Raw genomic sequence first — 15,485 nt, 5'->3', positions numbered from 1 at the left:
GCACTCACCTAGTAGAACGTTACTTGATTTGATTTCGCCATTCCCCCGCCCTCCTAAGTAGAATGTTACTTATAACTAAACACTTCTTGCAAGCTACCAAATTACTTTTAAATTGTGCCAATGTAGTTCGTTCTAATATTCTTTTATAAAAGACACAATTTCAAGAAATTTAAAAAAGTTTCAAACATACCACTCACCTTTAGACTTAATGAATTCAAATATTCTTTTCTTTCGAAACTTGGGGACAACCTGCCACTTGAACGCACTGTTGTAAATCTCATATAGGAAAGAAGTGTGAATCTTACCCCCCTTGGGGTTGTGTTTTTTCTCATCACAGGTGGAGCTGGCTTTGTGGGATACAGCTGGGCAGGAAGATTATGACCGTCTGAGACCCCTCTCCTACCCGGACACTGATGTTATACTGATGTGCTTCTCCATCGACAGCCCCGATAGTTTAGGTGAGTGACTGCTGCCGGAAGCTGGCTGCCACTCCCGGTGTGCATGAGCTTCCAAACGCGGTCAGCCATGGGAGCCCAGTTTAAAATTCTAAACCAGTGAATTCCAAATACAAAGCCGTTCCTTGGGCTAAGCTTTGAGTGGGAGACCTTTATCCTGGGTTTCATATTAGTAGCCTGTTGCTTCCTAGCATCTAGGTTGGTGATAAATTTCACAGTAGTGTTTCTAAAACCCTACGTTGGCCCTTTTTTCCCTATAAAGAAAGCTTTGCACCTAATAACTCCCCTAGCCCAGGTGGCCACTGCAACCTTGTAAACACACAGAATACTGCTCACCTCCCGCTCTGAAACAAGGCACAAAGCCCTGGAGCACGTTTTTCCGGTTTGGGCTATGAAGACGATGCTACCAAGTGTTGCTTGGTGTTGCCTTCACAGTTCCCTGCAGGATGTACGATGTACATTGCTTACATCCTGTGAGGGTAAGCAGGCTTTGCGCCTTGTGCCGCCTCGTCCATATAATACTGTAGGGATAAAAATAGCTCAGAGCAAAAAGTTGCTCCTTCTCATCCTCACTTTTTTTGAAGAACAGGTCTCCTGGTTTCAAAACCTCTGACCTTTAACCTCTGTTAGCCATGATTTATTTCTTCCTGGCTCCTCCCCAGAGGTCAGCTCCTAGGCAGGAAGGGAGGTTGGGCAGAAATAAGGAAAAGAGAGTTTGAGCCTTCCGTCTAAGAGAGGAGCATGCCTGGGGCCAGGGCCTGGAGCATGGAGAAGGCAGGTGCTGTCCCTACTAGAGATGATTGCAGGATTGTGTGGTAGGTCAGGGTTTCTTTCTCTTTGGGGGATGCTGGTGCAGCCTAGCTGTAGGTGGGGAGAAAGGATGTGGGTAGTTGGTGTCACATAATTAGGTGAAACAGAGAGGGAGGGGTTGTTGGTATAATACTGTCATGTATTCAGGAAATGAATATTGAGCAACTAGGTGAGGAACTCCCGTTACAGGCAGGCAGGCAGGGGAGGAAAAGCAACAATAAATCCAGTCCTGATGGGTGTTTCAGAGGAAAGTAGGGGAGGAGAGGTGGGTATGAGTGGCCCGTGCAGTCTGTTGTTTTAGATTGGGTATTCGGCACTGTGGGGGAGAGGGCTTGAAGGGTCCAGGCAGGCCGTCAGCAGGCACAGAGGCCCTGAGCAGAGGATATGTAACATCGTTGGATGGGGAGTCAGGTGGAGGGTTGCACTGCCCAGGGGCCGGTGGGGAGGGAGGGAGGGGTGAGTCATCGCTGGGGGTTTGAACAGAGGAGTGTGACCTGTCAATGTGTCCATCAAAGAGATTGGTGTGGCTGGTGAACTGGAAGCTGTTCATAATGATGAGAGCGGGCTTCATTTATTAGATGACTGGTTGTTGTTTTTTTAATCTGAGGGCAGGAACCCAGCACTCCTTTGGAAACCCCTTTGTGAAGGAGACTGAGTTTTGAGTTGTCACCTGAGTGACATCAACTGTAGCTGATGTGGAGCAGGACGTGGTCAGGTGGCAGTCCCGGTACTGCAGAACAGGCTCTGGATTAGAAGAGTTTCCTGGCCTCTGCCCTCAGTCGCCTCACTACCTGATGGGTCGTGTAGCCAGAAGATAAGAGTGTCTTTCCAGGTTCTAGTAGACCTTGGTCATTTGTTTTGAAATCAGAGCATAAGCAGTTTAGTTTCTTTCTAAAACACTGTCCTGAGTAGCAGCAACATTTAAGAGAATAGCCCTGTGGGCGTGTAATTCATTAAATTATTGAAATAACTGTATACAATGTGGTAGGTACTGCTGTTGGCTCTGTTTTATAAAATCACCCTTGAAGCCAAGATGGAGAGCTTAACCAGGGCCCCTGGTCCAGGGCAGCGTGCGTACAGCTTTTTCACGTTGGTCCCATGCTGCCAGGAAGCTACCGCTGGTTGAGGCTCATTTTCAAAACTCACTGTGGAGCCATTTGAACTGTCAGTAGTAATCTACAGGACGGGGGTGGGGGTGTCATGTTGAGTGAGGTGGCTTGAGAGTACGTGCCCTCAAGTCAGTGGTGGCTCCTCGATGGAGTCCCTTCTGTAAGCAAAGACCAGAACTGGGTGGCACCTTCTTGTGGGTGGCACCTTCTTGGGGACAGGCGGTGCTATTATGAATCACCACATCCCAGGTAGGTTCTAGGTTCTTGTTCCTACAAAGCTTCATCTGAGCCCTACCTCTGCAGGAGCTCAGCAGCTTTGATGGAGCCCCCACCTCTTAAGCAAAGGAACACCAACTTGATGGACCGTGTTGCAGTTCTCTGTGCTTTTAAAAGTTACAAGCTTCATTAAATGACCAACAGACTTGTGAAGCAGCAAAGAAAGTTTGTTTTCAATTTAACCAGAGCTCTCGGAAATTCAAAGTTGATTTACATGCATCCTCAAATTCCATGCATTTTGCTTCTTTCAGAAAACATCCCAGAGAAATGGACCCCGGAAGTCAAGCATTTCTGTCCCAATGTGCCCATCATCTTGGTTGGGAACAAGAAGGATCTTCGGAATGATGAGCACACAAGGCGGGAGCTAGCCAAGATGAAGCAGGCATGGCCTGGGGCAAGGGCTCTATTGTACCTGGGCCCCAAGAGTAGAGATTTACGGGATCCCTTCAGAAACCAACACAGGCCAGACTGTTTTTGAGAGAGACCCAGAAGTCCCTCTGCCCTCCATATCTCATTGTTGTGTCCTCAAGGACTGCCAGTCTCTGAAGGGGCCATCACAGCCAGGGAGTGTTCCGGAGAACTTGTAGGGATTCTCCTCTTTAGACCTTACCTTGGCAGAGGGGAGGCCAAAGATAACATTAGTGGCGATGGAAGAATCACGAAATCCTGAGAGCAGCAAGCCCAGCCGTAGCCTACTTCCTACCTTTGTTAAACACAGTGGGCGCGACTTCCTGTTCTCTGCAGGCAGTGGCAGGGCTGTCTCCTCCCTTCTGGAGAAGTGCACCAAGATCTCCACCTGAGCGTCAGCCTAGCTTCTACTGGAGCCTCTGCATCTGAAGGTCCAGATAGGAAGTTGTCCTGATCTCTGCTTCCCAGGCCCCCCCCCCCCCCACAGAGCTCTGCCTTCACAGAGCAGCCCCCCTCTCAGTTTAGAATAGAGCTCGCTTGTATTTTTGTATTGTTTGGGGTTTTTTTTTATGTCTTACACTGTCCGATGTCTCCCTTCACCCACTTTTCTGTTGTCCATCTCCCAGGGAAGGGGTTATATGTAGATCATTGAGATCAGTTTCCCCTCTCTCCCCCCACCTTCCCCTTCCCCTCCTGGTATTGCTACTTTCAATATTGGTCCTGCGGGGTTTATCTGTCCTGTATTCCCAGCTCTTCCCAGTACTAGTGTACATCTGGTTTAGCCGGATTTCTAAGGTAGAATTGGGATCATGATTGGGGGGGGGGGGGAGGATGCATAGATAAGAGCTGGCTCTTAAAGGCACAAGAGATCTTTTTTTTTTTTTAATTTTATTGGGCCTTTTACAGCTCTTGGAACAATCCATACATCAATTGTATCAAGCACACACATGTACATATGTTGCCATCGTCATTTTCTCCCTTGTTTTGCCATCGTTTTCAAAGCATTTTGTTTCTGTTTGAGCCCTTAGTATCAGCTTTTTTTCCCTCCCGGTCCCACCCTTGTGAACCCTTTATAAATTATATACTATTATTATGTTCATGTCTTATACTGTCTGCTGTCTCTCTTCACCCACGTTAAGTCCATCTCTTTAATTTTGAATTTTATTATAAGCAGCAAGGAAAAATGACATGATCCTTTAAGATTTTGCTTAGAAGTCTTACTAGACTTAGGACTTTAACTAAATATTAAAGTTTATCACATTACAAGTTTGTCTGCCACCAAACATTTGGACATAATTTAGACATGTTCTTTGCCACTGAATGGAAATCGTCCCCCTTCCTCCATTGTCCAATCACTTGTTTGCTTTTTCACACCTCACCAGAAGCAGGTTTAATTGAGCCACCCACGTTTCTGGCATTTGCCTGCTGGCACCATGGGTATTCTGTAAGACCTTAGTCTTCCTTGGTCACGCTCCTCACTGCCCTCAGAACCCTCACCAGGATGCTGGCATTCTACCAGCAGCCTCTTCGTGGCAATGTAGGCTTCTACCTGTTGCTTAGTCCCCAGACTGCTTCCACATAGTGGGTCTTAGAGCAGCACCCCACTTTCCCAGTACCCAATTCTGTCTTAGTTCCCCAGTGCTGTTAGTTGGAAATGCTGCCGGTAGGTGGCTTTCACTAACAGCTGTGGCTCCTGGCTGGTCTCCTGCTTCCAGGGAGACTTCCGTGTGGCATCAGCCTTCCCCATCTCTGCTTGTGCGGTGCTTCGTTAGTCTCTCTCAGGTCAGAGGTGGGCTCGGGACACTGGTGCTCCATCTGTTTATCAAAGGCAGCCCTCACCCAAGTGGGCTTGATTGTGCTGGAGGGGCGGTTAGCCTCCCTTCTTTGTGTGTCCTTCCAGAGAGGTGCTCATGGAGGGAGTTTGCCTTCCAGCATGTGGGAGGAGTAACTGCGAATCCTCGGTCCATAAGGCAGAGCTCGCCTCTGGGCCGGTGGCTGTGTGAAGAGAAGTCTTCTAGTGGCCACATTGGACTATTCTGTTAACTGAGAGCACTCTTCTCTTCCCCAGGAGCCCGTCAAGCCCGAAGAAGGCAGGGATATGGCCAACAGGATTGGTGCTTTTGGCTACATGGAGTGTTCTGCAAAGACCAAAGACGGCGTGAGGGAGGTGTTTGAGATGGCCACGAGGGCGGCCCTGCAGGCCAGGCGCGGGAAGAAGAAATCTGGGTGCCTTGTCTTGTGAGACCTTGCTGCAAGCACAAACCCATGCGGTTAATTTTGAAGTGCTGTTTATTAATCTTAGTGTATGATTACTGGCCTTTTTCATTTATCTATAATTTACCTAAGATTACAAATCAGAAGTCATCTTGCTACCAGTATTTAGAAGCCAAACATGATTATTAATGATGTCCAACCCCTCTGGCCCAGTAGGGCCCCTCTGACACCGTGCTAACAGCCCTCCTCTGCACTCCCACCTGACACACCAGGCGCTAATTCAAGGAATTTCTTAACTTCTTGCTTCTTTCTAGAAAGAGAAAAAGTTGGTAACTTTTGTGAATTAAGCTGTAACTATAACTAACATGTCCTGCCTCCTACCTGTCAGCTGCGAGACCTCTGGTGAGTCCCACTTCAGAACTCTCCCTCCTCAGTGGGCTTCGTGGGCATAGCTCTGAAGTGGACAGCCAGCTTTGGGAGCATGTGCTCAGCCAGAAAGGCCCACATCCATGCAGCTGTGGCAAAGTTACAGTGCTGTGGTTTCATGTTAGTTACCTTATAGTTACTGTGTAATTAGTGCCACTTAATGTATGTTACCAAAAATAAATATATCTACCCCAGACTAGATGTAGTATTTTTTGTATAATTGGATTTCCTAATACTGATATTTGTCATCTCCGCAGAAAGTGTATTGGTTTTTTAAAAAAAGAAAGTGTATTTGAAAATAAAGTCAGATGGAAAATTCCTTTTAAAATTCCCGTTTGGTCAGTTTCTCTGATAAAAGATGGCCACGTGACCCCTTTTCAGCCCCATACCCTCCCAGTACCTCCCCCCACCCCCTGAGCTGGGCTGAGCATAGAGGATTTTGGTTTCATGCCTGAGGCGATTAGACACTTTGGAAGGTGGCTTAACCTGTCTCACTGGACTGCAGGGCCTGTCTCCGGTTCACAGTGCTCCCCTCTCCTCACTGCATCCAGCTTCCCTTCCAGAGGAGCTGCCAGGCCTCTTGGGTGGCACTTGGGTTTCTCCTCTCCAGCTGACTAAACCTTTTTTCTGTACCAAGTTAATTTTTTCCAACTACTAATAGAATAAAGGCAGTTTTCTAAACTTCCTGTATCCTGGTGTTTGTGTTGCTCCCTCCAGACTCTGAGAAAACTAAAGGATTTGGCCATTCTGGCCTCACTCCCCTGGGAGGTTCCCCAAGGCAGTGAAAGGCCAGTGCCTCCCTTTGCTCTCCCATCGCACCCTGGTTCCTTTAAAGAATGTGGACACAGTATGGTGTCACGTCCAAGGATGAACCTTACAGAAGACACACGGCCTCTTTAGGTAGACTGGCAGTGTCTTCCACTTCCAGGTTTGAGCTGTGGACGGAGAACTGCCTTTAGTCATTGGTTTTCTCACAGCCCCTTGTGCTGGTGAGGCCCCACCTCCTCAAGCGGTGGGGGGGGGAGGGAGGGGCCGGGGGGGGGGCAGGCTGTGGGTGATAGGTAGCTCGGAGCCTGAGGGTCCCCTAGACAGCAGCTGTTGAAAGCATACTGGCAACAGAAAGGCAGCCCCAGAGCCGGGGAGTGCGTTAACTGCAATTGCGCTGAAGCCGGAATTGCCAGGGCCTCTCCCATGCTTCCCTGACTTTCCTTCTCAGAACAGGGGCAGCTCCTCGCCACCCACACCTCACAAGTCTCGACCCGCTCCCTGCATCTGGCCACAGAGCCCCGCCCTAGGCAGTACAGGGCACAGGAAGAGCCTGGTAGACCAGGCCGGAGGGGCGCCAGCAGCTGCCGCCACTGCGGGTTGGTCCTCAGGCTGCCCCGACGCGAGGAACCACTGAGAAGGAAGGGAGGGGCCCATAGATACCAGGGCCTGGCCACGGTACGGTGCCTGGGGCCCCTGGCGGGGTGGGCGGGGACTATTCCCAGCAGGCCGGCTTCACGGCTCCGCCCAGCCTGGGTGGTGCCCACGTCCGGCGGGCCCTCGCCCGCCCACCGTCCTAGTCCCCGGCGGAGGGAGGAGCCGAGGTCCACCGGATGGGGCGGGGCCGCCGGGAACGCGCCCGCGTCACGTGGCCGCCGTCGGCTAGTTAAAAGGCGTCCCTCGCGAGAAGCGCCTTCGTTCTTCTTGCCGACCTCCGTCCGTCCGTCTCTCTCCCGCGCCTCCGGTCCCGGCGTCATGTGTGCCGCTCCACTCGCGGCCGCCGCCGCGCGCTCCGTGTACGCCTTCTCCGCGCGCCCGCTGGCCGGCGGGGAGCCCGTGAGCCTGGCCTCGCTGCGGGGCAAGGTGCTGCTCATCGAGAACGTGGCGTCGCTCTGAGGCACCACGGTCCGGGACTACACCCAGATGAACGACCTGCAGCAGCGCCTCGGCCCCCGGGGCCTGGTCGTGCTAGGTTTCCCGTGCAACCAGTTTGGGCATCAGGTGGGCCGGGACGACATGGGCGTGCAACCGGGGCTGGGGGCACCGGCGGGGCGGGACACCGGAGCGCGGGGAGGGGGCAAGGGGCCAAGGGCTCTCGTCCCTGCGGGCGCTGGTGATTTGCAAGCCGCCCTCCAGTTGCGCAAGTTGAACACGGCCCAGTGACTCATCGGAAAACTTTAGTTTGCGGTCAGTTCGCTTTCCCGCCCTCTCGGCCGAATCCTAGCCCCCCGCCCCCCTCTCTCTTTCCTGCAGGAGAACGCCAAGAATGAAGAGATTCTGAATTCCCTCAAGCACGTCCGACCTGGAGGCGGGTTCGAGCCCAACTTCTGCCTGTTTGAGAAGTGCGAGGTGAACGGCGCCAATGCACACCCGCTCTTTGCCTTCCTTCGGGAGGCCCTGCCGGCGCCCAGCGACGATGCCACCTCTCTCATGACCGACCCCAAGCTTATCACCTGGTCGCCTGTGTGCCGCAACGACATCTCCTGGAACTTCGAGAAGTTCCTGGTGGGCCGCGATGGTGTGCCTGTGCGCAGGTACAGCCGCCGCTTCCCCACCATCGACCTCGAGCCCGACCTCCAGGCCCTGCTCTCCAAGGGGCCCCGCAGTGCCTAGGGCGCACCGCCCTCCCGCAGGCTGCCTGGCAGGCACTACGCTGCCTGCCTTGCGTGGGGACTTCATCAATGAGGGTGTTTCTTCTAAACCCGAGTGGAGGAACACCTGAAGTCCGGGAAAGCCCCCGCAGGTGGGCACTAGCCCTGCCCGTCCCAGCCTCCCCTCCCAGACCAAATAAAATTGTTCCGTGTGTAAGGAGATCTGTGTGTGTCCTTCCGCGTTGAGCCCGAAAGCTTTTCCGACTGCTCTTAAACCTCCTCCCCTCTCTGGGGCTTGTAACGGCGGGATGTCGTCTACCAGAAGATGCGTTAGGGCTACCTCGAGGCAGACTATCACCATCTATGGGTTTTGTTTTGTTTCTTTTTCTGCTTGGACACCGAACTGATCTACACAACAGCAATCCCACAGGCCCAGAAACCCTCAGTCTGAGGTTCCCAAGTATTGGGCCTACAAGAGCTCATGTCCTACCGTGCAAGGTTACCAAATTCCTTTCCCTTTACTGTGCAGATTTTACAGAATTGCTGCCCACTGTACCTACCACTCTTATTCAGAGCAAGGAGAGTGGGCAATTCAACTGGCCCTTCTGATCAGGCCCAAGGCAGGTGTGATTGTGCACAAATGTCTTGGAGAGAGCTGCTGCTGTTTAGACACAGCTGTCTGGTGGGACACACCTGAAGTCACTTGTCATCAGTATGTGAGATACTCCGTAGGGCCTGGGACAACTGCTTGGAGGCAGATGGATGGATCTGCTTAAATTGGGACTCACTTCCCTTCCTGTCTGCCCCAGCTGGCTCAAGAATAGTCTGTTGGGTTCGGAGCAGGGATCTTTTTATGAAGGGTGGGTGCATCAGGTCTGACTCTCCTCCCTTCCCCAGCAGGACACCTGCTTATGCCCACCTGGCCACAAGGCCTCTCCACTCAGCTTTTCAGTATCTTTGAGGTGACATTTGAAGGTTGGTGGTTCCCTCTTTTCATCAAAACCCCCCCACCCCCACTCTGCTGCTCTGCCTGCCTGCCAGGTGCCTGGGATGTTCCTCCTTGGGAAGCCAGAAGGAAGATACTTACGAAAAGGGGGTTTCTTTCTACAATGTATCGCAGGGTGCTTTGAGAATCAATAAAAGGGCCTGGCTCAGTTGGGAGAATCATGTCTTGCCGTCTGAAGTGAGCGCGGACTCTGAATAGAAGTCAAGAAGCTGCTGAAGGAGGGGCGGGTGCCCAGGCAGCCAGTGTAGTACGTGAGGGCCCAAGGTGGGAAGGTGGCATCCGTGACTTGGGGGAGGGGTCCCCAGGGAGAGCTCTCTGGGGAGGTGGGCTATAAACTGGCTGCAAAGGTCTGGCTCCCCATGAATGAAAATCAGAGAGATGACGGGGTCAGGGGGCCGCCGTGGGCTGGATGTCTGTGGGTCACAAGCTCTCCAGCCAGGCGGTGAAGAGGCATTTGAGAACCAAGGAACTGAGGGAAGGGGCATTTCATTAAGGACAAGTGTCACTGGGTCTGTCCCTCAGCAAATTCAGTGTCATAGGAGCAGATAACTAATTGCCCATCTTGGGGTGCGGGGCGGCCTGTTCTTGTGAGAACATACTCTGTAACCCGCTCCAGAGATGGATGCCAGTCTGTAAAGTCTGGGGACCCAGGATCTTGCTCTGTCGTCTACCAGCTGAACCTAGGAGGAGAGATGTCCTGCTCCACTCCGACCCTTCGTTGGGTCAGCGCAGCCCAGGTCAGTCACAGTCTCTGCTTGGGGTCTTGGATGGGAACCAGAGCTCATCTTTCCAGGAGGCCCCCTGCCCATTCTCAGCCACTTCTCTGTCCCTCAGCTGACACTTTGGACTGCCAAGGAAGGGAACTGCCAACCTTCAAATGTGGTTGCCTCTGGCTGGGAAAGAGCCTTCCCCAACTCCAAGCTGCCTGCTACCCGTAATGGACAGTTCTTTCCCAACCTTTTCTGCCTCAGGGAGACTCAGAATAAAGCCAGTTAAAACTTCAGCAGCTTCCTTCCCAAGAAACCGGATTTCACCCTTCACCAAGGTGAATACTCTTGAGCATGCGCGTGAACACACTCATTCTTTGTCATTCAACCATGTAACTGCAGCTGGCCCTGACCTGCACTCACCCACCCCATTGTGAATCAGCAGCTCACATTAATAAGTAAAAGAGCAGGGATCACCCTGAGCCTGTGTGAGGCCCTGCCCTGTGGTGGTGGAAGCAGTTACCTACCCAACAGGACTTGTTAGGGAAATAGGCAGCAGCAGTTAGGCCACAGGCCTTGTGTCGATGGACCTGCCTTTTTCTGGTTCTTGTTTTTCAACATTAAACTTGATCAGATGAGGTCAGGCACTTCTTGCACAACTAGCCCTGGATCAGATGACTTCCTTACACTAACGATACTAATGGAGTTCCACAAACCACTATAAAGCAAGGTTACTTTCAGAGAAGCATTCCTAGCCTGATAAGCTTAAGACATCTCTCAAGTTTTAACTTGTGGGCCAGACTGAGTTTAAAAAACCCTGCTGGGAAAATCTCCCTAAGAGAACACAGCATGAATTTATAAAGAACAGGCCGTGATCCTTGTCAGACTAGAAAGTCAGCAGTTGTGTTTTGTGTTGAATACTTTTACTGACATGGACTTCGCATATCATACCAGTTAATCACTCACTCATCTCAAGGAGATGTGTGCGATCACCACAATCAATTTCAGAACATTTTCTCCTCGTGCTCACGCCTGTTAATGAAGCAGATCACTTCTTGTTATGACCCTCACCAAAGGCCCTGCATGAGATGCTTGCATACTGGGCCCACCACCAAATACAGCCCAGCTTCAGCTAGTCATAGAGGGTTCCAGAGACCTGTCTTATTCCAGGTACTGCCTCGTTAGGAGTTGGCGGGGGGGTGGGGGGGGTGGGGGGGTAAGGGTGGGGGGGTGAGGGGGGTAAGGGTGGGGGGGGTAAGGGTGGGTGGGGTGGGGGGGTGTTACATAAGTGAATACAGAATGGAAAGTTATTTACTTCCTTGTAACAAGCTGAAACCTGTTCGTCTCCAAAAAGCCCACCAGCGCCAAGCTCAAATCTGTCTGTATGTGTCCAATTATTTTAAAATAGCCCCAGTGAGGTTTTTAACTACTTAGAGCAGTGGTTCTCAACCTTCCTAATGCCAGGACCCTTTAATACAGTTCGTTATATGGTGGTGACCCCCAACCATAACATTATTTTCATTGCTACTTCATCACTGTCATTTTGCTACTGTTATGAATTGTCAGATATTTATCTGATAGGCGGGATGTATTTTCATTGTTACAAATTGAGCAGAATTAAAGCATCATGATGAATCACAAAAACAATATGTAATTATATATTGTGAAATATGTATTTTTAATAACAAATACATGAAATATTGTCTTGAAGCATGGTGTAGAATGTGGTAGTCATATGTGGGTCTATCTGCATGTGGGCAGATCTGCCTGGAGACGGATAGAGGAGCGGTGTCTCAGTTCCTAAGACCACCAGAAATGTATTTTACGATGGTCTTAGGCGACCCCAGTGAAAGGGTCGTTCGACCCCCCCAAAGGGGTCACAACCTACAGGTTGAGAACCTCTGGCTTAGAGCCTGCCTGGTTTACATACCCCTGAAACTGTCTCCAACATCTGCTGGCCCTAGATAAGACCTTGAATTTATAAGGACCTCCAGTGCCATCTGTCCTTCGCAGTTCTCTGGCCCAGACTCCCCACCTTTCCACAGGAGGGTGTGGTATGGTGGTTAGTTTCATGTCAACTTGATAAAAGAATGAAGGGGTGGAGTCTAGCCTGTCGGTCAGGTAACAGCCTGAAAATGTCTCCTTGTGGGTACGGACTCGTGAAGATTCTGGAAACTCCCTCTCTTCCTCCCTGGAGGTTGGACACCCCGCTCTCTGTCACCTTCCTGTTGACAAACCACATGGAGCCACGCTGATGGCACCCAGAGCCCGGGAGATGCTTCCACTGCCATCAATCCACAAGATTTGCACCCACAGGGCTGTGATCTTCCTGCATTCGGCATCACTGAGTCTAAAGAGCGATTTATGGACTAGTATTGGACATATGGGCTAATAGTGGATTATGGACTTGCTCTGGACTGGGCCGGGATGTTTTCTCAATATACAATTGCTCTTTTAGACAAAGTTCTCGCTGACATACATATGAGTGTCTCAGGATTTGTTTCTCTAGTCAACCTGAACTCACACAGAGGGTGTCCATCCTCTTCCTGGGCTTTTCGGTGCCCCCGAGCCACTGGTCTGTGGAAAACCTCCAACCCCTTGCAGCAGCTGTCAGTCTGCACGCCGCATCCGCTGCAGTGCCGGCCATGCGGTTCTGACTTCTGTGGGCACTGTGTGCTACAGGGGAGAACTCTTACAAGATTCCTTGACCGAAACCTGTATGGAAGCAGATTGTCAGACATATCTTCCTCCACAGTGCCCTTGGGTGGCTTTGAACTGCCAACCTCTAAGACCTTATCAGTGTAGGTTGTCATGTCCCATTGGGTTGCTCTCAGGTCCTTTCGATTCTACTGCCCCATGGGGTTTCACAGGCTTTGACCTTGACAGGAGCAGATCACCAGGTCTTTTTTATCCTGGGGAACAGCAGCTAGGGAGTTGCAATCACCACATTTTCAGTGAGCAGGCCGATCGTAGAGGCAAACCAAAAGAACAAAACCAAACTCACTACTCTGGAGTCAATTCTGGCAGGGAATGTACAAGTGTGTTTAATATAATGGATGTATGGAATGTTATAAGAGCTGTAAGAACCCCCAATAAAATGATTAAAAGAAGGAGAAAAAAAAGAAACACCCTACAGGGGAGGGTAGACTTGCCCATTTTGGGTTTCTGGGGCTGTAAATCTTCACTGGAGCAGAAATCCTCATCTGTCTTGTCTGAACCTGCTGCTAGTAGGTTCAAACTGCTGACTGTGGTTGGCAGCCCAATATATAATCCACTTTGCAACCAGAGCTCCTCCCCAGGCCATAACCCTAACTCACTGTCACTGAGTCCATTCCGACTCAGCGATCCTATAGGTCAGGACATAACGGCCCTTGTCAGTGTCAGAGGCTGTAACTCTTTACTGGAGTAGAAAGTCTAGCCTTTCTCCTATGGAGCGGCTGGTGCTGTGATCCACTGACCTTGCAGGAAGCAGCCCAGCAAGGGAGTAGCCACAATGGCACCAGAGCTCCTCCTCACTCTGGGTTCGGCCCGATCCACAACTTGCTGTGCAATTCTCTAACAGCCCTCTTTCCTGAGCCAGCCCCCAATTCCCTCCATCTTACTCTGTGAAGTCAATGCTGACTCAGCAAGGCCCCTGTGAGTTTCCCAGACTGTAATTGTTGACAGTAATTGTTGTGTTAGTCCGGGTAGACTAGAGAGACAAATTCATAGACACTCATATGTGTATAAGTACGTGGTTTATGATTGGGCCTCAATGCAAGAACACTTTGTTCTATTAAACTGGCATTCCATGATGCTCACCTTCCCAACACAATCACTGAAGACAAATGGGAGCATAAGCAAATGTGGTGAAGAAAGCTGATGGTGCCCAACTATCAATAGTTATACTGTCTGGGGTCTTAAAGGCTTAAAGATAACCAAGGAGCCATCTAGCTGAGAAGCAACAAAGCCCACATGGAAGAAGCACACCAGCCTGTGTGATCATGTGGTGTCCATGGGATCAGGTATAAGGAATCAAAGAACAAAATTCCTATCATTGTGAATGAGGGGGAGTGTAGAGCGGGGACCCAAAGCCTACCTGTAGGCAACTGACATCCCCTTTCAGAAAGGTCTCGGGGAGATTAGCCAGTCAGGGTGCAGTATAGCACCAATGCAAAAGACAATTTTCCTCTAGTTCTTTAATGCTTCCTCCCCACACTATCATGATCCCAATTCTACCTTACAAATCCAGCTAGACCAGAGGATGTACACTGGTATAGATAAGAACTGGAAACACAGGGAATCCAGGACAGATGAACCCCTCTGGACCAGTGGTGAGAGTGGTGATACCGGAAGATTGGACAGGAGGTGGGGGAGGAAGGGGAAATTGATCACAAGGATCTACATATAACCCCCTTCCCTGTGGGACGGACAACAGAAAAGTGAGTTAAGGGAGACGGACAGTGTCAGAAAAAATGAGGAGCTGATACCAAGGGCTCAAGTAGAAAGCAAATGTTTTGAGAATGATGATGGGAACAAATGTACAAATGTGCTTGACACAATGGATGGATGTATGGATTATGATAAGAATTGTATGAGCCCCCAATAAAATTATTAAAGAAAAATAGACTTTAATCTCCCTGTAGACAAAGTCCCATGTTAGCTCATCTCCACAGTCCCTAATAGGTGCGTGTGTGTGTGTGTGTGTGTGTGTGTGTGTGCATGTGCATGTGCTGGAGCATGGGTGAGCAAGTGAATCTAAAGACCTGGCCCCAAGCATGTCTTGCGCAGCCCATGGCTCAGGGAAACTGTAAACATGCTTTTGCTCCCCACCCATGTGCGGCTGAACTTTTTTTTCCAGCCGTATCTGCAGCTCCACCCTCAGTGTAACTGTCAGACTTCTTCTTTTTTTTTTTTCAAGCTATGCATTTTCTATTCCAGGTAGAATGAACATCTGCATCGTCTTCATTTCACCAGAAACTTCAAGGGGGGGGGAATAAATAAATCTACACAATTACTGAGCCATTTGATCTGTTGGGCAAAAGCAGAGCCATCTAGCTCCCCAGAAAGTCCCGGTAATGCTATTTTATAACTGCAGTTCTAGTTCTTTCTAGAGATAGAGACCTCCAAACACGTGACCACGGGCCCTGATGAAGGCCACGGAAGGTCTGCTTTGAAATTCCTGGATTTTCCTTGTGTGCAAGTTATGGGTGCTGGCTTTCTCCTCCTGGCCGGAGTCTCCGCACACCACCCCAGCAGCAGTTGCTTTAGGCGCGATTTCTGCAAGCTAGAGGCAAAGGGGAAGAAGCCAGTTTGCTTTCTACTCAATGACTGCCGGTTTGGCTCAATCCTGGGATCTGCACCATTCTTGTGTAGCCTCCATGCACAACTCGGTAGAGAGGGACCAGCACTTTAAACAGCTTTGGGATCAAGTCCTTCTCTGAGAACCAGAAGTCAGCTATGCACAGGGCTCCTTTGTGGGTGTCTCCCAGTTTCCCAGTTGACAAGCTGTGAGGACA

At 50.5% G+C, this 15,485-nt stretch overlaps 2 protein-coding genes across 4 annotated transcripts in view; both read left to right on the top strand.

Annotated features, from left to right (window-relative positions):
• RHOA (ras homolog family member A) overlaps nucleotides 1-6,379 on the top strand; it is a 51,690-nt gene extending 45,311 nt beyond the window's left edge. For all 3 annotated transcript variants that reach the window (XM_075547368.1, XM_075547366.1, XM_075547367.1), the window contains 3 exons: nucleotides 338-458; nucleotides 2,902-3,032; nucleotides 5,127-6,379. In XM_075547368.1, the coding sequence (XP_075403483.1) occupies nucleotides 338-458; nucleotides 2,902-3,032; nucleotides 5,127-5,300 (426 nt within the window). In that variant the 3' untranslated portion in view covers nucleotides 5,301-6,379. The remainder of the gene's footprint in view (nucleotides 1-337; nucleotides 459-2,901; nucleotides 3,033-5,126) is intronic.
• A 968-nt stretch (nucleotides 6,380-7,347) lies between these two features.
• Nucleotides 7,348-8,494, top strand: GPX1 (glutathione peroxidase 1). Its single transcript, XM_075547362.1, has 2 exons — nucleotides 7,348-7,684; nucleotides 7,937-8,494. The coding sequence occupies exons 1-2, from the start codon at nucleotides 7,439-7,441 to the stop codon at nucleotides 8,294-8,296; spliced, it is 606 nt and encodes a 201-aa protein (XP_075403477.1). The 5' UTR covers nucleotides 7,348-7,438; the 3' UTR covers nucleotides 8,297-8,494.
• Nucleotides 8,495-15,485: the final 6,991 nt, after the last annotated feature.

The sequence above is a fragment of the Tenrec ecaudatus genome, chromosome 4, assembly GCF_050624435.1.
Source record: "Tenrec ecaudatus isolate mTenEca1 chromosome 4, mTenEca1.hap1, whole genome shotgun sequence".
Classification (NCBI taxonomy): domain Eukaryota; kingdom Metazoa; phylum Chordata; class Mammalia; order Afrosoricida; family Tenrecidae; genus Tenrec; species Tenrec ecaudatus.
Note: the sequence above shows the minus strand (reverse complement) of the source record. Positions and strands in the feature narration are given on the sequence as shown.